This window comes from Cololabis saira, chromosome 24 (genome assembly GCF_033807715.1).
Source record: "Cololabis saira isolate AMF1-May2022 chromosome 24, fColSai1.1, whole genome shotgun sequence".
Taxonomy (NCBI): Eukaryota; Metazoa; Chordata; class Actinopteri; order Beloniformes; family Belonidae; genus Cololabis; species Cololabis saira.
Genome location: NC_084610.1, coordinates 20,155,544 through 20,178,954, shown reverse-complemented (window position 1 = coordinate 20,178,954; position 23,411 = coordinate 20,155,544). Strand labels below are relative to the sequence as shown.

Sequence of the window (23,411 nt, the reverse complement as noted above, 5' to 3'; positions counted from 1 at the left end):
CAGGACTGATAAACCACTAACCAGGACGAGTAAACCTGTAACCAGGACAAGTCAACCTGAAACCAGCGCGAGTAAAATTGTAACCACAAATAGTAAACCTGTAACCAGGATGAGTAACTTGTAACTAGGACTAGTAAAGCTGAAACCAGGACATGTAAACTTGAATCCAGGACTAGTAAACCTTAAACCAGGACTAGTAAACCAGTAACCAGGACAAGTCAACCAGTAACCAGGACAAGTCAACCTGACACCAGGACTAGTAAAACTGAAACCAGGACTAGTAAAACTGAAACCAGGACTAGTAAACCACTAACCAGGACTAGTAAACCACTAACCAGGACTAGTAAACCAGTAACCAGGACGAGTAAACCTGTAACCAGGACAAGTCAACCTGAAACCAGGACTAGTAAAACTGAAACCAGCGCGAGTAAAATTGTAACCACAAATAGTAAACCTGTAACCAGGATGAGTAAACTTGAAACTAGGACTAGTAAAGCTGAAACCAGGACATGTAAACTTGAATCCAGGACTAGTAAAGCTCAAACTGGGACTAGTAAACCTGAAACCAGGACTAGTAAACCACTAACCAGGACAAGTAAACCACTAACCAGGACAAGTAAACCACTAACCAGGACAAGTAAACCAGTAACCAGGACTGTCAACCTGAAACCAGGACTAGTAAAACTGAAACCAGGACTAGTAAAATTGAAACCAGGACTAGTAAAATTGAAACCAGGACTAGTAAAATTGAAACCAGGACTAGTAAAACTGAAACCAGGACTAGTAAAATTGTAACCACAAATAGTAAACCTGTAATCAGGATGAGTAAACTTGTAACTAGGACTAGTAAACCTGAAACCAGGATGAGTAAACTTGTAACCAGGACTAGTAAACCTGAAACCAGGGTGAGTAAACCTGAAACCAGGACAAGTAAACCAGTAACCAGGACAAGTAAACCTTTAAGAGGATGAGTAAACTTGTAACTAGGACTAGTAAAGCTGAAACCAGGACATGTAAACTTGAATCCAGGACTAGTTAACCTGTAACAGGACTAGTAAACCTGTAACCATGACAAGTCAGCCTGAAACCAGGATGAGTAAACCTGAAACCAGGACTAGTAAACCACTAACCAGGACTAGTAAACCTGTAACCAGGACTAGTAAACCTGAAACCAGGACTAGCAAACCTGTAACCAGGACTAGTAAACCTGAAACCAGGACTAGCAAACCTGAAACCAGGACTAGCAAAGCCGTAACCAGGATTAGTGAAGCTCAAACCAAGACTAGTAAATCTGTAACCAGGACTAGCTCCCCCCCAACTCTGAGTCAGCTCTATGGAGACGGGTGAGACTAGTGGCGTTGGAGCCTGAACCTGTTGTCCTGATACGATCTGCTGTGGTTCCAGACCGTAAAAAAGTTTATTTCTGCTGTAAAGTTGGACATTTTGTCATGAAGGTCAGTGGAGGACAGTTGGATCCAGCTCCGGCTGGACACTCAGCAGATAAACTGCAGCTTTTCTTGCTTCCGCGTTGGCGTTGGTGCTCGGTTTGGACCAGGTTTGGACCGGATCACCCAACTCCCTGCTTTGCTCCTGTAACAACAACAAACCGCGGTCAGTGGCAGCTCCACCAGTATGTGAACACTTGTTGAAAGACAGAAAAGGAAGATAAGGAAAAAGATGATGAAGAGGGGGAAACACTGAAAGTGGAGAAAAGGTCATGAGGAAGAGAGGAAGCGGTAAAAGGGAGGAAGGGAAAGTGGGTGCTGTTCCAGGGAGGCGGGGGGTAAAAAGTGAGGGAGGGGGAGCTACAAATAGCCCGGGGCAGTAGTTTCCTCCACCAGCCTCTCCGTATCCTCCACCATGAGCTCCTACAGATCCTCCGCTCAGACCTCCTCCTACCGCCGCACCTTCGGTCATGGCAACCCCGCCTCGTCTTCCCTCAACCGCTCCCTGTTGGGCCACGGCGGCGTCGGCGGGGGGGGCCAGGTCATCTCCAGGGTCTACGAGTCGACCCGCACCAGCTCCGCCCCGGGTTACTGCATCTCCTCCGGGTACGGCCGACCTCTGGTGACCTCCCGGGCCTCCGCGGGGCGATCCTACGCCGGCATGGGGGAGACGCTGAACTTCAGCCTGGCGGACGCCGTCAACCGGGAGTTCCTGAGCACGCGCACCAACGAGAAGGCCGAGCTGCAGCACCTGAACGACCGCTTCGCCAGCTTCATCGAGAAGGTCCGTTTCCTGGAGCAGCAGAACCAGGTGCTGACGGTGGAGGTGGAGCGCCTGCGGGGCCGCGAGCCCACCCGCATCGCCGACCTGTACGAGGAGGAGTTGGACGAGCTGCGGAGGCAGATGGAGATCATGAGTAATCAGAGGTCACGCATAGAGGTGGAGCGGGACAACCTGGCGGATGACCTGGACAAGCTCAAGCTCAGGTGGGAGGATCCACGAGCAGAGGTGTCAAGTAACGAAGTACAAATACTTCGTTACCTTACTCAAGTAGAAATTTTGGTTATCTATACTTCACTGGAGTAATTATTTTTCAGACAACTTTTTACTTTTACTCCTTACATTTTCACGCAATTATCTGTACTTTTTACTCCTTACATTTTAAAAACAGCCTCGTTACTCTATTTCATTTCGGCCTTTAAATAAAAACTATCCAGTTAAATTGCTCCATCCGGATAGAGTGAATTTGGTTGTGGTTGTTTCAGATGTTCTTATCCAGTTTTGTTCTTACATCCGTTCCCTCAGATTCCTGCAACTAAACTTGGATGTACATTCCAATAAAGGTTAGGATAAATGATAACATGAACATGAAGTTTGACTTTTTGCACCATTACAATACTTATAGGCAACTAGTCATCATATCTGCTGCTCTCTGAAACAGGAGCTTGAGGCAGGATTTATGAAAAAAATGCATATACGTTTTAAGTTTTCTAGTAATAATGTCAGATGAAGCGTTCCAAACCAAAAAGAATGAGCCCTCTAGCATATCTGTCCGTTGCCTTGAACAGGCTGTGTGCTGCAAAATGTGCTGCAATTGTGACCGGAATTTCCCGCGCTGTCCTGCGGATGTGACGTCACATGACGCTGCATGCACGTTCTCCCCGTTCTCCCGTGCCGGCTTCGTTGTTGGCTGCAGTACCCCCAACGGCCGTCGTGGTGAAGGGTGGCGCTAGAGAGTCTCATTTCTTAAAAGGAGCCTCATGCTCCTTTAAAAAAAAAACTATCCAGGTAAATTGCTCCATCCGGATAGAGTGAATTTGGTTGTGGTTGTTTCAGATGTTCTTGTCCAGTTTTGTTCTTACATCCATTCCCTCAGATTCCTGCAACTAAACTTGGATGTACATTCCAATAAAGGTTAGGATAAATGATAACATGCCTCTGAAGTTTGACTTTTTGCACCATTACAATACTGATAGGCAACTAGTCATCATATCTCCTGCTCTCTGAAACAGGAGCTTGAGGCAGGATTTATGAAAAAAATGCATATACGTTTTAAGTTTTCTAGTAATAATGTCAGATGAAGCGTTCCAAACCAAAAAGAATGTTTCCTCTAGTGTATCTCTCCGTTGCCTTGAACAGGCCGTGTGCTGCAAAATGTGCTGCAATTGTGGGGCCGAATTTCCCGCGCTGTCCTGTGGATGTGACGTCACATGACGCTGCATGTGCGTTCTCCCCGTTCTCCCGTGCCGGCTTCGCTGTTGGCTGCAGTACCCCCAACGGCCGTCGTGGTGAAGGGTGGCGCTAGAGAGTCTCATTTCTTTAAAGGAGCCTCAAGCTCCTTTAAAGGAAAGTTAGATTTAGTTTAGAACATGGTTGGGTTCAGATAAAAAGTTTGTTTGGATTTTAGACAGGTTACATTTAGCTTTGAGGAAGACTTGGTTTTTGGATTAATTTTGGTCAGGTTTGGGTAAATCTCCTTAAAGTTAATGTAAGTTAAGATCATGTGCTCATAACTGAAATGAGCATGCACACATTTATTCACGTCATCACTTCTTTTTATATTTCACACATTTGCAGAATTGAATCTGTTTGATGAGAATTGCAATGACTGAATAAATGTTATAAATAGAAAATGACAGTTTTATAGTGGATACTTCAGAGTTTCAGAGAAGGAAGCAGCAGCCGTTTGTGCAGGAAGAACAACAGTATCTGACTAAGTGAAGAGTGGGAGACGGGGATGGAGAGGTGGATGAATGGAGGGATGAGATGATCCACCGGCTTCTTGATTTAAGCAGCTGAGTGGGAGATAGGGGTGTAATCAGCTGTTTGTTGTAGTTACAGGATCTAATTTTAAACACTGATAGATGTTTTCAGACAACAGCACTTGTTCTTTTCTCTGTCGAGCTTCACTGATGCTCAGCTTTTCTTCTAAAGAAAGCAAAAAAAAGATTATTTTGTATAGAAATCGCACATTTTCCAACTGACAAATCATCACTTCTGCGTCATATGAGGGATCCTTCTCAGCCTGTTTCTGGTCCTGTTTGGCTTCACATACTGCTCTTACATACTTGTACTTACTTACTGTACATTTCTTGTCAAAATATGATTTTCTGAGGACTTAATGAAATGTCTGACATGTTTTGACCACCTATACCAGGGGTCGGCAACCCAAAATGTTGAAAGAGCCATATTGGACCAAAAACACAAAAAAGAAATATGTGTGGTGCCGCAAAAAATGAAAGGTCTTGTATCAGCCTTAGAATGAAGGCAACACATGCTGCATGTTTCTATATTAGTTATAACTGGGGGAAGATTTTTTTTTTTTATTATGCACTTCGAGAAAAAAGTTGAAATGTCGAGGAAATAGTCGAAATGTCGAGAAAAAAGTAGAAATGTCAACATTAATGTTGAAGTACAATCTTGAGAAAAAAGTCGAAATGTCGAGAAAAAAGTTGAAATGTTGAGAAAAAAGTCAAAATTTCGAGAAAAAAGACGAAATGTTGAGAAAAAAAGTCGAAATGTTGAGGAAATAGTAAAAATGTCATGAAAAAAGTCGAAATTTAAAGAAAAAGTCGAAATGTTGAGAAAAAAGTCAAAATTTTGAGAAAAAAGTCAAAATTTCGAGAAAAAAGTCTAAATGTTAAGATTAAAAAGGAAAGGAAAAAAGAAGGAAAAAAGAGGAAAAAAGGAAAAAAGAAGAAAAAAGAAAAAAAGGAAAAAAAGAAGAAAAAAAGAAAAAAAGAGAAAAAAAGAAAAAAAGAAGAAAAAAAGGAAAAAAGAAAAAAAAGAAGAAAGGAAAAAAAAGGTCAAACATTTTTGAAAAAGCTCCAGGAGCCACTAGGGCGGCGCTAAAGAGCCGCATGCGGCTCTAGAGCTGCGGGTTGCCGACCCCTGACCTATACAAAACAAAAAAGCTCCTTTTTGCCACCTCGTCTTTACAGTTCTGGTCACAGCAGCTGGTTTGAGGGGGCGGAGTCATCAGTCCACTTCACTCCACCCACCTCTGTCCAAGACAGGGCTTTTTTTTGGTTTTAGCAAATAAAAGATTGATGATGTGGCAGATTTGTTGGTAGTTTTTCATCGGGGTGACTGTTTTGACTGTGAGCTACCGTTTGTTAATGTTTACGGCAGGTTGCGTGACGGACTCGGAGATCGTTTACATTCGGTATCAGCTGCTGCCAGTTTAAGCCAAAGACGTCTGTGCAGCAGAGTTGTTACCGGATCGGTTTGGCTGATAAACTCAGACACTGTCTCTCACCGCAGATCAAATCAGTGGCGTCAATTCAGTGGAAGCTAAGGTATGGCAAGGTTACGAGTCGCAGAACTTAACTAGAGTATCAATCAACACGTCCAGCAAATACTCATCACAGAGTCTGCTATGTAGCTGATCTCTGTGGTCAAAAAAATTGGAACTTTTTCAAATGCAGTCTCGCTCACTGCAAAAACTCAAAATCCTACCAGGAATATTTGTCTTATTTGTAGTTAAAATGTCTCATTTTTAGTCAAAAAATCTCATTACACTTAAAATAAGAGTAATTACCAGAAAAATAACTTGTTATTTGACCATTTTCACCTGTTTCAAGTAAATTTTCACTTGAAATAAGTAGAAAAATCTGCCAGTGGGAAAAAGATTTATCTTCTCATTACAAGCAAAACAATCTTGTTCCACTGGCAGATTTTTCCACTTATTTTAAGTGAAAATTTACTTGAAACAGGTGAAAATGGTTGTTTTTGAGTCTTATCTTAAATGTAATGAGATTTTTTTTGACTAAAAATTAGACATTTTAACTAGAAATAAGAAATATTCTTGTTAAGATTTTGAGTTTTTGCAGTGTATAATAACTAGTGAAATCGATCATGTTGTTCTGATTTGCATTTGTAGTTATTTTATATGTATTAAGTAATAGAATAATCAATACAAATAGACACAGAGTAATTCCATAAATGTATTTAAAAAATAAACATTGCCATACCCAATTGACGCCCCTGGATCAAATGTGACCAAAGTTAGTGGTCATCTCTCGGTGTGTTTACACAGCCGTCTTCTATAAAAGGAGAGGAAAGAGCTGGCACATATCTGTAGGGGGTTTGGAGGTCTGTCCTTTCTCCTGCTGTCTGGGGTTTACGTGACCAGTGTCAGTTAAAAGGATTTATTTCGCTGCTGCTCTTCTAGTCTCTGGGAGGAACTGAAGGGCTCCCGGCTAAAGGAAAAGGAAAAGCTCGAGGGGTTTAATGAGCTTTTACTGGCAGTTCAGCTGCTTTTATAGGTTAGGTTTCTTCCTGTCATCCTTTAAGCTGAGTGCATTTAGATTTAAAGATGCTTTTGTGGCTTGATGAACAAAAAGAACGTGAGTGGGATGAAGAGCATCTAGTACGGATTCAAGGGCGCCACAACCACAAACGTGCTGTTGAGTTGTGTCTTCTGCATGTCCGCACAGATTTAATAAGACCATAAAACATCCTTCAATGTGCTCCTCAGACAGTTTAGACTGTAGTTGTGAGTTGTGGCTGAATTAAGTGGAACATAAAGTCAGTTTTGAGGAAGATATGATCTGATTGTAGACACATCCCACACTCAGAAAGATTTAGGCCTAATTGTAAGATTTATGTATTTAAATTACATGTGGAAATTCCATCTATTTGGATTAAATAGATGATAAATACATACATTTGTCATTATGTACTTGTTTCATTTATTTTTAACTGACAAATATGCACCACATAAGTTCATTATTCTGTTTATGATAAATCCTCCAACTCCAAACACAATCTTACTGAAACATTCATTTAAAAATCATAAATATATCCTAAATATTCCTGAGAGAGTAAAAGTTAAAGTTGTTTATTAGATGTCTAAAGTACGACGGAGTATTAGGGCCAAACTAAGACGAAATTTATTTTGGAAATTACGAGAATAAAGTCGCAAAATTACGAGAATAAAGTCGTAATATTACGAGAATAAAGTCGTAAAATTACGAGAATAAAGTCATAGCCTAATGTTGCGAGAATAAAGTCGTAATATTATGAGAATAAAGTCGTAAAATTACGAGAATAAAGTCGTAATATTATGAGAATAAAGTCGTAATATTATGAGAATAAAGTCATAATATTACGAGAATAAAGTCGTAAAATTACGAGAATAAAGTCATAGCCTAATGTTACGAGAATAAAGTTGTAATATTATGAGAATAAAGTCGTAATATTACGAGAATAAAGTCGTAATATTACGAGAATAAAGTCGTAAAATTACGAGAATAAAGTCGTAAAATTACGAGAATAAAGTCGTAATATTATGAGAATAAAGTCGTAATATTATGAGAATAAAGTCATAATATTACGAGAATAAAGTCGTAAAATTACGAGAATAAAGTCGTAATATAACGAGAATAAAGTCGTAATATTACGAGAATAAAGTCGTAAAATTACAAGATTAAAGTCATATTGTTGCGAGAAAAAAGTCGTAATATTACGACTTTATTCTCATACATTAGGCTATGACTTTATTCTCATAATTTTACGACTTTATTCTCGTAATTTTACGACTTTATTCTCGTAATTTCCAATTTTTTTTGTCTTAGTTTGGCCCTAATACTCCGTCGTACTAAAGTGTCTGAGTTAACGATTCAAAATCCTTTCCTGCATCTTGGTGTTCTTCAGACTGCAGGAGGAGATTCTTCAGAAAGAAGAAGCAGAGAACAACCTCGCTGCGTTCAAAGCGGTGAGTCCTGCTCAGCTCACGGAAAACACCGACACAGAGCCGTTTCTGAGTGTAATCCAGATGTACAGACCCACACGACCCCTGCAGCCTGCAGGCCCAAGGTCCAGATATTCAGGATTAGTTGAGAAATAGATATTACTACTGAAGTCTTCAAATGGTTTCAACTGAACAAGCTTACTCTTAATATTTAAAAATGTAACTTCATGATTTTTAGTAACAAAAACAAAAAATTTCCCAGAGAAAAACCTAGAATTATAATCAATGGCTCTGAAATTGCCAGGTTACTCATACCAAATTCTTTTGTTTCATTATCGATGATTGTTTAAATTGGAAACAACATATTGATACTGTATGCATGAAATCTATGAAGATGCTTGGTATTTTGAGAAAAGTTTGTCCTTTTGTTCTTCCTTCCTCTCATTTAACTCTTTATTATAGTTTAATCTCCCCTCATCTTAATTAATTAATTAATTACTTAATAAATTATTGATAATTCAAAAAAGGTTTCTCAGAATGATATCACACGCAAACAGATATGAACCATCTGCTCCCCTTTTCATTAAATATTCATTATTATCAGTCAATAAAATTAACATTTTTAAAACATGTTTATTTATGTTCAAATTTAAAAATTATATACAAGATCTTCCTTCTTCTTTTCATAATTTCTGTTACGTTAACTCCGATATTCATTCTTATGCCACAAGGCACAAAGATGATTTTAATTTACCGTTTTGTAGAACATGTAAACATCAATCTTTCCCCCACTTGTGGAATTCACTCAATAAATCTCTTAAATCATCACCATCCTTGCCAATATTCAAAAAACATTTAAATAACTTTCTTATTGTTTCATCTTTGTAATGTTCATTATTTGATCTGAGTTACATTTTCTTGGGTTTTTTTTTACTCTCCCTTGTGTAGCTTTGTTTAGTTTTTTATTCATATATGGAAATAATTCTATATAAGCCACCAGGCTTCTTCCTTTCCTTGCATGTTATTTCATAATTTTTCATTTTTTGTTCATATTTGTCTTATATTGATAAATAAATAAACTAAACTAAACTAAGTAAGAACCTAAATTAGGACTCAGACGTGCAGCGTCTGTGTTGTTGATACGCAGCAAATCGGAGATCTTTTTGGTGACACGGTGGTGAATGTCCCTCACCAGCAGAATACTGGGTCTTTATCTTATTCATTATTTTTTGGCAGCGACTGGAATCGGTTCTCCTCCAAACTTAATGAGGGCAGCTGTAATCTAAAACCTGTAACGCTTGGATCTTTCACAGGACGTGGACGCCGCCACCCTGGCCCGTCTGGACCTGGAGAGACGCGTGGAGACGCTGCAGGAGGAGGTCGCCTTCCTGAAGAAGATCCACGCGGAGGTCCGAACACACTCGTCTTCAGTTGCTCTGCTTCCTCTTGCATTTAAAAATGCTTACAAGTCATTGTCTCAGTATGACTATTACGGAAGAGTATTAGGGCCACTTAAAAAAAAATAAAAAGAATTCTGAGAAAAAAGTCAGAATTCTGACTTTAATCTCAGAATTCTGAGAAAAAAGTCAGAATTCTAGGCCACTAAAAAAAAAATAATAATAATTCTGAGAAAAAAGTCAGAATTCTGAGAAAAAAGTCAGAATTCTGACTTTTTTCTCAGAATTATTATTATTTTTGACTTTTTTCTCAGAATTGTGACTTTTTTCTCAGAATTCTGAGATTAAAGTCAGAATTCTGACTTTTTTCTCAGAATTCTTTTTATTTTTTTTTAGTGGCCCTAATACTCTTCCGTAGACTATGAATAAATACATACAAATGTTTTATCCGTGGAGCAATTTGACCCCGTAAAGAAATCCCTGCTTCACCATCCTACCACCTCTCCTCCTGCAGGAGATCCGGGAGCTGCAGGCCCAGATGCAGGAGAGTCAGGTCCAGATCCAGATGGACTTGTCCAAGCCGGACCTGACGGCGGCGCTGCGAGACATCCGGGCGCAGTACGAGGGGATCGCCGCCAAGAACATCACCGAGGCCGAGGAGTGGTACAAGTCCAAGGTCAGAGACAGATGCTGACACCTTCACACAGAGGTGGCGCTTCGTGTTTGTCCGTCAGCGTTGACGCGATTCTAGGACCGGCACCAGATCGCTTTCCTTTGGAGACAAGCATACGGATATGTTTGTCCCAACTGGAAACCTGTGCTCCCTCATAGGGCTGGGTATCGATTCAAATGTCAAGAATCGATTTGATTCCGATTCTTAATATTCAGAATTGATTATCATGATTTGATTCGATCCGATTCGATATTGATTTGGCTTAGTGTTATTTCAAATGTTTTTTGAGCTGTTGCCTGAATTATATGACTGTAAAATAGTACACTAGTAAAATAATAATTTCACAATAATTATTGCTAAGAAACTAAGAAATAAATAACTCAAACAGGCCTTTCAATATCCATTTAAAGTGCAAAAAAGAAAGAAATTGCAACAGTTCATGCAGTAAACATATCATTTTAGCTTATCTAATTTATTCTTTCATCACGCACACATATTGCCATGAAGCACCTGGCATTTTTCAGAAGTGTCATGACAAACTGTTTGTCCGACTACTGGGATTAAAGTTCACCTGGCGAAAATGATGGAAGAAGAAGGAAAAAAAAATCAAAAAAAAATCGATCTTTAGACATAAGAATCGATTTTTAGGAATTAATATGAGAATCGATTTAGAATCGGAAAATCGATTTTTTCAACACAGGCCTACTCCCTCACATCTGCTCCTGCAGGACGACATGCGCGAGTTTGTGGAGAGTGAACTCTGACCAGCAGAAGTTAGCGCGTGAAGAACGTAAAGGATATGAATTCAGATTAAATAGATGTTTAAATCACAGGAATGACTGCAGCCTCAAAAAAGCAGCTCACAAACTCTTGTCTCTCTGGACCCAGACCTAACACAGTGATGAAGAATTTTGACAGCTTGGCCCCCTGCAGGGGGAGGTCGCCCCAGTCCTACCTCCTGCAGGGCTTTGAACTGGACTCAAGACCTTTTGAGGAAGCTCCAACTTGCTACTCAACTTCCTACCCCCCGGGCAGATCCCGACACCTGGAAGTTGGTTCAAACAGACAGGAATCAAGAGAGCACCCCATGGGGTGATTTGGAGGTCTGTGTCAGTCATGCCAAATGTCTGATAATGACATTTGGCCCGATTCACATCCGACTGTAAATTACTTTTTGTCTCTCGCCTGATTTGTGTATTCCTGAAACTTCTTGTATAAAAATCTGATTACAACGTCACTCGAGGTCAGCATTTCTACCAGACCTCTGGTCTGTGTAGACGTGCTCACCGCCGGCTCAATAAAACCTCATAAAAACCACAAAGCGGACTTCTGAACTGGTTTGATAAATTCCTCAACAATTTGGTGCCGTTGACCCGGATGACAATAGACCTTCGATGGAAACTCCTGTTCCAGAACAACGGCGCAATCAGCGACTCTATCTAAAATTTTATTGGTAAGGGATCCACTTAAAAATCCCAAATTATTGTTGCTGAGTTGTTGTCGAAAGTCTGTGAATTGGAGTGCCGGAGAATGGTTGACGTCATCCTGAGATTTTAGGTAAGTCCGCTGTGTGGTTGTGAAGGTTATTTTTTATTATTTTGTGTTATTGGGAACGTTATTGTAGAGATGTTTTTAGGAACGCTGGCAATTTCATAACACTTGAATTTGATTGTGTTGTGAGAATGTTCTGCTTCTCCTGCCTTAAGAATCTGACTCGCTCTTCTAAAAAAAGGTTTAATATCTCGGGTAACATTAAAGAGAGAAATGGCCAAGAGCGCCATGGTTGGTCTGGTACCAATAAAAAGATAGTCCAGGGGGACTATTCTTATGCATATGCAGGACGTGGGGTCCGTAAGTGTTGGAACACTGATATATTTGTGAGAAATAGACGTGGGGATGACACGCTCTCCCAAATGGAGTATATTTCATTTCTGCAAGAATCGACTCGCTCTTCTTTGCATGAACAGGAATGATTTATATGCTCAGGTAGACTGATAGTTGGAAAGTATTTGGGAAGTTTTTCAGTTCTTTAAATACATGTATGGTAATCACGGTACCGATAGTTTTATTTGTTAGTTTTGTTTGTTACTTAGTTAGTATTAAATATTGTTAAAATAACTAAAAAGCACTTCAAACTCCCTCAGATTTTTGGAGGGATGAAGGTAGACGCCGTAATGCAGAATCTCAAATAGCTTCGCTTACTGATCAAAATAAAAAGCTGATGGCTAGAAGGATTTAAAAACACAACGCAGACGAAAAAGAAATTAGAGAACCAGTTAAATGATAAAATCAAAACCTTTATCCGGTGAAACTGATTAAAGAATCAAATGACGATGACACTTCTGATGACGACTGGATTTTACAAAAATCCAAGATCTGTTGCCTACAAAATTTGGAGCCAAATAATGGTAAGAGATTTTAAATTAATAAACAAAATGGCTAGAGGAAACAGCGGTTAAACTAACTTTGCCACATGATTTGAAAAGTAAAGTACTTGATGCGCAAAGTACTTGATGCTTGTAGAATTCCCTTTTAATCCCACAGCTGTTGCCAAAATCACACCAGAGCAAGCTCAGACCTTTTTTTCACAGTATTTATTGCCTTAACAGTTCAAAGGGAAAATTGATAATCCCAGGGAACTTTATGCTAAAACTATTTTGACAGCAAAAGAGAATTGTGGTCTGTCACGAGATCAGATTGATGGATTCCCTCCAGGGTACATGCAAAATATATATTTGCTAATTGCCCTCCACAAAGGGTAGGCCTGGATAACGCAAAAAAAAAAAAAGAATCTGAAATGTATGAAAATACTAATGTCTTTTTCAAAAGTGTTTCCTACACAGGTTGAGCGCTGAGAGGAGGCGCAGAGGAAACAGCCAATGATCGGCTCCCATTGGGGTGAGCCAAATCAGAGCATCCTAATTTACATAATCTTATCCTGCCTATGGTAACTTCATCATGTAAGTGCATGGAAATCTGTCTGTGGCCTACTATAACGTCTCTGAATGCATGTATAACTAATCTCTAACTAGAGGTGTCAAGTAACGAAGTACAAATACCTCATTACCTTACTTAAGTAGAACTTTTGGTTGTGTATGCTTCACTGGAGTAATTATTTTTCAGACGGTTTTTACTTTTACTCCTTACATTTTCACGCAATTATCTTTACTTTTACTCCTTACATTTTCACGCAATTATCTTTACTTTTTACTCCTTACGTTTTAAAAACAGCCTTACTCTATTTCATTTCGGCCTTTAAAAAAACTATCCAGTTAAATTGTGCCATCCGGATAGAGTGAATTTGGTTGTGGTTGGATGAGAAGTATAAACATATTTGGTTTGTACGTGTCTGGTCTCTGAAACACATGTTAATGCTCAATAATGCACATATATGGTTCTTTAATATATTTGCATTATACTAAGATGCATTCATTTTCAATGGCTTTTAGCCTTAATGGTTTTTCCCCGCTTATATTACTTTTACTTTTATACTTTAAGTACTTTTGAAACCAGTACATTATACTTTTACTTGAGAAAAAAAATAAAAAATAAATAAATACATTTTGAGTTGATACTTCAACTTCTACAGGAGTATTTTTGAACTCTAATATCTATACTTCTACCTGAGTAATGAATGTGAATACTTTTGACACCTCTGTCTTTAACACTCGTCCTGACCTTTCCTGTTTTCCTCACTGACGGCTCTGCTTATAAAAATGGAATACCATACGCAGGTTATACAATTTGTGATAATTCTTAATTGTTGAAAGCGCCCTCCTCCTCCAGCTCCACCCAAGTAGATGAAACTATATACTGATCAAAAGGTAAAACTGTTACAATCTATACAGATTCCAGATATGCTTTTGGTTGTGTATATTGTATTTTATAGATTTTATATATTGTGGGCGAACCGAGTATTTATCTCATCCTCGGAGATAAATGTGGTTAATTGATTGGTGAACTGTTACAAGCCTGTCAACTACCTTCATCTATTGCTTTGTTAAATGTGAAGCCCACACCCAGTCCAACCCTGTTTTCACTAGGCAATGCTTCAGCTGACCATGCAGCAAAAGAAACTGCCAAATTTGGCTTACCTGTCTATGTAAAACTTTGCCCTTCTATACCCGCTAACGACCTGGTTTCTCCTAATGATGTAGCTCTCCTACAAGAAGACTACTGAGGTGAAGAAAAAACGGATTGTAGCATTCCCATGGTTGTAAAAATGTAAATAATTTGTGGGTCAGCAACGACGGCCGCGTTGTGAAACCCACATCCTTGTACGCGTAAATAGCATGCATGTCGCATAGCTGATCACAGTTAGCAATCACAGATGAGCAAAAGGGGGAATGTGTCAGATAGTGTTGAAAGACTGATAAGCTCCAAGATTTGCATCCTATAAAAATATTGCAAACATTATCAACACTTCCCCCCACCGTGACTTTTTTGAAGCTCTGCAAATAGACATTATGTGAGGGATATGAAATTATTCTTGTATGAAAATGTTCATGTATGAAAATGTTTTTGTATGTGCAGAGAATTTTAAACTGGACTTAAATGGACAATGTTGACACCTGTTAACACCCATTAGGAAGCACAAAACTCACGCCTCATGAAAGGATTATGGGTAGACCTATGACCATACCAAGCAATTCAGTTCTGTATATATGAAGAAGATGGACTTCCATGCCATGGATGAATCCATGATATCATTCTGTTGTACTCTAAACTTCTGTTGTTCAGTCAATCCACAGACAAGTAAAAGCTGTCCAGTCTCCTCCTGGTGGCAAACCATGCCACAACCCGGAGACTGGGTTTGTGTCGGAGAGGGCCTCGGTGGTCCAGGGCTCAGCACGTCCTGCACCACCGACACTCAAGGGTGGGGGGCGCTGGCCTGGTTCCACGCGTCCCACTGCGGGAGCACAGCTCCTCGACCTTGCACCGGAGACCGGCCGATTCCTTCTTCTTTCTGTGGTACCCCGTCGGAGCCATTGAGGGGAGCAACGCGGGCAACGCGGGCCCAGCTCCAACACCCAGGACCTCCACGACTGGTGGAGGAGCGGAGGAGCGGAGGAGCAGCACAGGCCCCGCAGACCCCCACAAGCGAGACAATTATGGTGTAGCATCGAGATGTGACTCCACATACTCTCCTTCTGAAGAACCGCTTGTTAAGCCTAAAACAAGCCAAAAACCACTGCCCGATTCCATTAAGGATTCGGCAAGGACCGCAACAGGGGGCATGCCGATGCTCTCACGGGAGATGGCTGCTCTAGGGATGATGGCCTTGCGGAATCGTGCTGCATTGGACTACTTACTAGCTTCTCAAGGGGAACTTGTGCTGTCATTAAAACTGAATGTTGTACATTTATACCCGCAATGCCACAGTCCAAGAAATAACGCATCACTTGAAAGACATTGCTAAAACGTTACATACAACTGTCGCAACTAGTTTTTTGATTGCTTTAATGAACAGTTAGGACACGTTGGTTACTTGATATTTGAATTTGTTTTGTTGGCTTGTTGTTATTTGACTTCTGATCACATGTTTAAGGTTCACTTGCAAAATATGTATCACTACTCCACTGTAATTCAACAAAAAAAATAAAAAAAAAATTGTGAATTGATGAAGAATTTTGACAGCTTGGCCCCCTGCAGGGGGAGGTCGCCCCAGTCCTACCTCCTGCAGGGCTTTGAACTGGACTCAAGACCTTTTGAGGAAGCTCCAACTTGCTACTCAACTTCCTACCCCCCGGGCAGATCCCGACACCTGGAAGTTGGTTCAAACAGACAGGAATCAAGAGAGCACCCCATGGGGTGATTTGGAGGTCTGTGTCAGTCATGCCAAATGTCTGATAATGACATTTGGCCCGATTCACATCCGACTGTAAATTACTTTTTGTCTCTCGCCTGATTTGTGTATTCCTGAAACTTCTTGTATAAAAATCTGATTACAACGTCACTCGAGGTCAGCATTTCTACCAGACCTCTGGTCTGTGTAGACGTGCTCACCGCCGGCTCAATAAAACCTCATAAAAACCACAAAGCGGACTTCTGAACTGGTTTGATAAATTCCTCAACAACAGCAAAGAACAACAATCCAAAAGATTCAGAATAAATCAAACTACCGTATTGGCCCGAATATAAGACGGTGTTTTCTGCATTGAAATAAGACTGAAAAAGTGGGCGTCGTCTTACATTCGGGGTCTAGACGTTATACTCATTCACAACGCTAGATGGCGCCAGATATCTTTAAAGGGAATGCTGAACTGAACTCCCCAGGCCAAAGCGAACCCCTGTCACGAAGAAGAAAAATAAAAATAGCAGTAGCACGAAGAAGAAAAATAAAAAATAGCGGTAAGAAAGAAAAGAGAAGAAAATAAGAGAAGAGATAACAGAAAATGGAGAAACGTAGCGACAATCTGGAGAAAAGTGGGTGGAAGATCAACAGGTTAAGGAAGTTATGATGCAAACTTAAAGATGATGATTTGAATTAGGCAAAATAACATGCTTTTTCTCTCAAATATTTTGTTATAATCATTTGTTTCAGATTTACTGTAATTATTTTCTGTATAAAAATGTAATGTGGTGTTCAAAAAGTCTTTTTTCAAACTTGAGTCTTGAAAAAGAGGGGGTTGTCTTATAATCAGGGTCGTCTTATATTCGGGCCAATACAGGAATGCAGAACCACTGATCCGTCTGAGACCGTTGGCTGTGACGGACGGTTATTATGAAGGTAAATATGTCTTAAAGTGCACAAGCTTTGTCCTTGCAGGTGTTGGACCTGAACCAGGCGGTGAGTAAGAACAACGAGGCCCTGAATCAGGCCCGCCAGGAGACCATGGAGTTCAGGCACCAGATCCAGGCCTACACCTGCGAGATCGACTCTCTCAAAGGCACCGTACGTCCCGCCGACACACGCAAACACCCTCTACTGTCCCCTCCGGCCTCCTAACACGCCCGGCTCCCCGTCCACCCCAGAACGAGTCCCTGATGAGGCAGATGCGGGACATGGAGGACCGGCACGGACGCGAGGCCACCGGCTTCCAGGACACCATCGCCCGGCTGGAGGCGGACATCGCAAACATGAAGGACGAGATGGCGCGCCACCTCCGCGAGTACCAGGACCTGCTCAATGTCAAGATGGCGCTGGACGTGGAGATCGCCACCTACAGGAAGCTGCTGGAAGGGGAGGAGAGCAGGTGATGTCAGAACCAGAACTAGTTAGACCAGGGGTCGGCAACCCGCAGCTCTAGAGCCGCATGCGGCTCTTTAACGCCGCCCTAGTGGATCTTGGATCTTTTTCAAAAATGTTTGACCTTTTTTTTTCTTCTTTTTTTTTTTTTCTTTGTTTCCTTTTTTTCTTTTTTCTTCTTTTTTTTAACTTTTTTCCTCTTTTTTCTTCCTTTACTTTTTGATCTCAACATTTCGACTTTTTTCTCGAGATTTCGACTTTTTTCTCGAAATTTTTACTTTTTTCTCGAAATTTTTACTTTTTTCTCGACATTTCGACTTTTTTCTCGCCATTTCGACTTTTTTCTCGAAATTTTTACTTTTTTCTCGACATTTCGACTTTTTTCTCAACATTTCGACTTTTTTCTCGAAATTTTTACTTTTTTCTCGACATTTCGACTTTTTTCTCGACATTTCGACTTTTTTCTCGAGATTGTACTTCAACATTAATCTCGACATTTCGACTTTTTTCTTGACAAATTTCGACTTTTTTCTCAACATTTTGACTTTTTTCTCGAAGTGCATAATGAAAAAAAAAACTTCCCCCAGTTATAACTAATATAGGTACATGTAGCATGTGTTGCCTTCATTTTAAGGCTTGTACATACAAGACTTTTCATTTTTTGCGGCTCCAGACACATTTGTTTTTGTGTTTTTGGTCCAATATGGCTGTTTCAACATTTTGGGTTGCAGACCCCTGAGTTAGAAGAAGCTTTTTATTTCCATCATCCAACCTGAATACCTCTGACTTGTGTGTCTCGGCAGGATTGCACTGCCTTTGCAGACTTGTTCCACCCTGAGTTTCCGAGGTACAAACTCACACGCTGTTCCCTGAACGCACCACCAGAGGTCTCACTTCACCCCAAAAAGACAGAGTCCTTGTGATACCTCTTTTTAACCCACAATGTACCTTTGAAGCACTTCCCATTTCTGTTGCACGAGCAGCGAGGCGGGTGAAGGGTAATCCCGACTTTCTCTGTCCTCAGAAAGCAACCCTGAACACCACCACCGCTCCTCCGAGCTGCATTCAAAGAAAACCGTCGTTATCAAGACTGTGGAGACCCGCGAGGGAGAGGTACAGCTGCACCAAGCACACCTGTCGACCCATAATGATCAGTGCACAGCTTAACTAACACTACTAGCAGTACTCGAGTTGTAAAAATAAATCAGGGGGGATGGTGGATTTTATCACATGGGGACAGATAATTTGTGCTGATTACAAATAATATAATATATTACAAATAATAGCAGTGACCTAAACACCTGCAGAAATACTGCAGGAATGACATAGCAGCAGTTAAATGCAGCCTTCTGTAAGCTTTAAATATCCACTGGGTTTACATCAAATACATCAAAACACAACAATAAAAAAGTTTTCTGAACTTATCAATATGCCTATAATGCCTAAAATGTCTAATTTTAGTAAAAAAAATCTCATTACACTTAAAACAAGACTCATCACTGGAAAAATAAACAATTTTCACCTGTTTCAAGTAGATTTTCACTTGAAATAAGTAGAAAAATCTGCCAGTGCAACAAGGTTCTTTTGCTTGTAATAAGAAGATAAATCTTGTCCCACTGGCAGATTTTCCTACTTATTTCAAGTGAAAATTACCTGAAACAGGTGAAAATTGTCACATTTTTCTGGTGTTATTTTTCCGGTGATGACTTGAAATGTTGAAATAGCAGTAAAACCACATTCATTGATGAAATGACATAAGGGATGGAAAGGGGGGATGGCAGTTTTACAGGGGGGATGATTTTGACCGTTTTTATTTCAGGGGGGATGCCATTCCCCCTCATCCCCCCTCAACTCCAGTACTGACTACTAGGTAATGGGTTATGAACTAATACATGCAACTGTTAGCTGACAATGAAGTTGTTAAGCTGCATTAAAAGTATCTGTGATAAAAAGTCGGAAAATGCAGTCCTTTATGAAGATCTCCTAAAAACGTTATTCACCTTTACTTTGAAATTCTCTCATCTGTAAACTTTAATCTGGAGTTAGTTCTGCACATCCTGTCTGAAGCCTGAAGTTAACCTTAATTAGCTACATTTGTCACATATTGATCGTCCCCATCTCTACACCTAATCTAATGGTCTGTATTGATCGGTGATCAGAAAGGGTCACCGCTGACTTTTTGTTGTTTTATTTTGTTAATTCTGTCCCAATTACCCCACACCATCCTTTCATGTTCACGTGCAGGGGTCGGCATCCCAAAATGTTGAAAGAGCCATATTGGACCAAAAACACTAAAAACAAATATGTCTGGAGCCGCAAAAAATGTAAAGTCTTGTATAAGCCTTAGAATGAAGACAACACATGCTGCATGTTTCTATATTAGTTAGAACTGGGGGAAGATTTATTTTTTCATTATGCACTTTGAGAAAAAAGTCGGAATGTTGAGAAAAAAGTTGAAATTTCGAGAAAAAAGTCGAAATGTCAAGATTAATGTTGAAGTAGAATCTTGAGACAAAAGTCGAAATGTCGAGAAAAAAGTCAAAATGTTGAGAAAAAAGTTGAAATATTGAGAAAAAAGTCCAAATGTCGAGAAAAAAGTTGAAATGTTGAGAAAAAAGTAAAAATGAAGAGAAAAAAGTCAAAATGTTGAGAAAAAAGTCCAAATTTTGAGAAAAAAGTTGAAATTTTGAGAAAAAAGTCAAAATATGGATGGATTAAAAAGGAAAGGAAAAAGTAAGAAAACAGAGAAAAAAAGGAAAAAAGAAGAAAAAAATAGAAAAAAATAAGAAATAAAAGGAAAAAAGAGAAAAAAAGAAGAAAAAAATGAAAAAAAAAGGGAAAAAAGGTCAAACATTTTTTTAAAAGCTCCAGGGAGCCACTAGGGCGGCGCTAAAGAGCCGCATGCGGCTCTGGAGCCGCGGGTTGCCGACCCCTGTTCTGGTGCTATCAGCTTTAAACATCATATCTTCACATGAAAATGTTCCTGCCAAGCAAACACACACACCGTCACCCCCCACCCGAGTGGAGACATGCTACACTCGCAGCTTCCTGGGTAAACAAACACATGAGGCGTGTTCAGACAAGCTGATGCAGAAAGTCGGTCTGCAGGCGATGTGAAAGACAAACACGGGTAAAGTAAGTAAGTAAAAAACATGGTTCTGCCACCAGATCACCCGATACAGAACCATGTCTGCATTTCTGCAGGAACATCTCAAACACACCGTCAGGCGGGGTGGTGGAGGGATGAGGGTCCGGTCCTGGACCCCGGACACCTGTCAGATGGTCCTGGATGTTACACACCCACACTTTTAGGACGGTTTCTGCCAGTTAAATGTCCATGAAACCGAACTATTTATCCTCCTGACTATGAATGGGCGATATTTTACCGTTCACGATATACCGTCAAAAAAATCCCCCACGGTAAGAATTTGTCATCTCGCGGTAAAAACGATTAATTCCCGTTGATGATGTTTTTGTGTAAAACTGATTTATGGAAGGAAGGAAGGAAGGAAGGAAGGAAGGAAGGAAGGAAGGAAGGAAGGAAGGAAGGAAATGAGCCAGAAAAGAAAGAAAGATATGAGCCTGAAAGAAAGAAAGAAAGAAAGAAAGAAAGAAAGAAAGAAAGAAAGAAAGAAAGAAAGAAAGAAAGAAAGAAAGAAAGAAAGAAAGAAAGAAAGAAAGAAAGAAAGAAAGAAAGAAAGAAAGAAAGAAAGAAAGAAAGAAAAATAAATTCCCGTTGATGATGTGTTTGTGTAAAGCCGGATTTATGGTTCTGTGTTAAATCCACACACAACGTACGTGTGCAGGAAGGAAGGAAGGAAGGAAGGAAGGAAGGAAGGAAGGAAGGAAGGAAGGAAGGAAGGAAGGAAGGAAGGAAGGAAGGACGGAAGGAAGGAAGGAAGGAAGGAAGAAAGGAAATGAGCCAGAAAAGAAAGAAAGATATTAGCCTGAAAGAAAGAAAGAAAGAAAGAAAGAAAGAAAGAAAGAAAGAAAGAAAGAAAGAAAGAAAGAAAGAAAGAAAGAAAGAAAGAAAGAAAGAAAGATAAATAAATTCCCGTTGATGACGTGTTTGTGTAAAGCCGGATTTATGCGGGAAGGAAGGAAGGAAGGAAGGAAGGAAGCAAGGAAGGAAGGAAGGAAATGAGCCAGAAAAGAAAGAAAGAAAGAAAGAAAGAAAGAAAGAAAGAAAGAAAGAAAGAAAGAAAGAAAGAAAGAAAGAAAGAAAGAAAGAAAGAAAGAAAGAAAGAAAGAAAGAAAGAAATGAGCCTGAAAGAAAGAAAGAAAGAAAAAATGATAAATTCCCGTTGATGACGTGTTTGTGTAAAGCCGGATTTATGGTTCTGCGTTAAATCCATGCACAACGTACGTGAAGGAAGGAAGGAAGGAAGGAAGGAAGAAAGGAAATGAGCCAGAAAAGAAAGAAAGATATGAGCCTGAAAGAAAGAAAGAAAGAAAGAAAGAAAGAAAGAAAGAAAGAAAGAAAGAAAGAAAGAAAGAAAGAAAGAAAGAAAGAAAGAAAGAAAGAAAGAAAGAAAGAAAGAAAGAAAGAAAGAAAGAAAGAAATGAGCCTGAAAGAAAGAAAGAAAGAAAAAAGGATACATTCCCGTTGATACGTGTTTGTGTAACAAACATGGCGGATCTGAGTCATTCCAGTTTTGCAGTACAGGTGTAACTCATTTAATTGGTTTTTATCAATTCAATTTAATTGGTGTAGTTTAGTAGTATTTAGTATCTTTTAGAGCAGTGATTTGGCTCCAAAGACTGAATGTGGTGATAGATTTATAGTTACAAAGATGGAGTTGAATTGGTATTTTTTTTATCCTCATTTTTATCGTTATCGGGATAAATGCCAGAAATTACCGTGATACATTTTTTAGTCCATACCGCCCATCCCTAATCCAGACCCTGTTTAAGTCCAGAACTCTAATAATGCTGTCTCTCTCATAAACAAATCTTATCAAGTTAAATGTGAATGTTTCCTCCTCCAGGTCGTCAGCGACTGACGCAGCAGCAGCGGAGCATCAAATGACGACCTGCAGGAGACGAGAGGAGACGGGAAGACAACTGTCCTGTCTGGGCTGGCTACAAATGCACAAATAAATAAACAACGAGACTTTCAAATGCTTCATCACAGCCTGCACTGATTGTGTACCACGGACGTATGAATGTGAAGCAGGGTGTTCCATGTCACCTGCATGAAGCCGCTACATCATTTCAGATGAAATCAGGGCCAGGGTTTCTGTTCCTTCTTGTGTGTTAGAACCAGTACTCGAGTTGTAAAAAGAAATCAGGGGGGGATGGTGGATTTTATCATATGGGGGCAGATAATTTGTGCTGATTACAAATAATATAATATATTACAAATAATAGCAGTGACCAAAACACCTGCAGAAATACTGCAGGAATGACATAGCAGCAGTTAAATGCAGCCTTCTGTAAGCTTTAAATATCCACTGGGCTTACATCAAATACATCAAAACACAACAATAAAAAACTGTTTTCTGAACTTATCAATATGACTCTGTCCTTCACAGGATAAGTAACATGGATCACTGCAAAAACTGAAAATAAGAATATTTGTCCTATTTCTAGTTAAAATGTCTCATTTTAGCAAAAAAAAATAATTATTTTTTATATATTATATTTATTATAATTATTATTAATTAAAAAAATTACACTTAATTTTTTTTTCTTTATCACGATCTTAAATTGAAACTGCACACTACTCCTTTATACTATTTTAGTATAACACACGATTCACTATTTATTATATTGTACTTACTATGTTTTTTTTTTTTTTTTTTAATTACACTTAAAACAAGACTCATCACTGGAAAAAACAACCATTTTCACCAGTTTCAAGTAGATTTTCACTTAAAATAAGTAGAAAAATCTGCCAGTGGAACAAGATTTTTTTTGCTTGTAATGAGAAGATAAATCTTGTTCCACTGGCAGATTTTCCTACTTATTTCAAGTGAAAATTTACTTGAAACAGGTGAAAATTGTCAAATA

At 39.5% G+C, this 23,411-nt stretch overlaps 1 protein-coding gene across 1 annotated transcript; it reads left to right on the top strand.

Annotated features, from left to right (window-relative positions):
• The first annotated feature begins 1,848 nt into the window (after positions 1–1,848).
• On the top strand, positions 1,849–22,527 carry LOC133425359 (desmin-like). Its single transcript, XM_061716177.1, has 9 exons — positions 1,849–2,432; positions 8,104–8,164; positions 9,454–9,549; positions 10,052–10,213; positions 16,980–17,105; positions 17,186–17,406; positions 18,203–18,246; positions 18,424–18,512; positions 22,388–22,527. The coding sequence occupies exons 1-9, from the start codon at positions 1,861–1,863 to the stop codon at positions 22,400–22,402; spliced, it is 1,386 nt and encodes a 461-aa protein (XP_061572161.1). The 5' UTR covers positions 1,849–1,860; the 3' UTR covers positions 22,403–22,527.
• Positions 22,528–23,411: the final 884 nt, after the last annotated feature.

Coding starts and splice junctions, on each gene's coding strand:
- LOC133425359 (XM_061716177.1), top strand. CDS start 1,861: ATGAGCTCCTACAGATCCTCCGCTCAGACCTCCTCCTACCGCCGCACC. Junction 2,433..8,103: donor CTGGACAAGCTCAAGCTCAG/GTGGGAGGATCC, acceptor GGTGTTCTTCAG/ACTGCAGGAGGAGATTCTTC. Junction 18,247..18,423: donor TTCCACCCTGAGTTTCCGAG/GTACAAACTCAC, acceptor CTCTGTCCTCAG/AAAGCAACCCTGAACACCAC.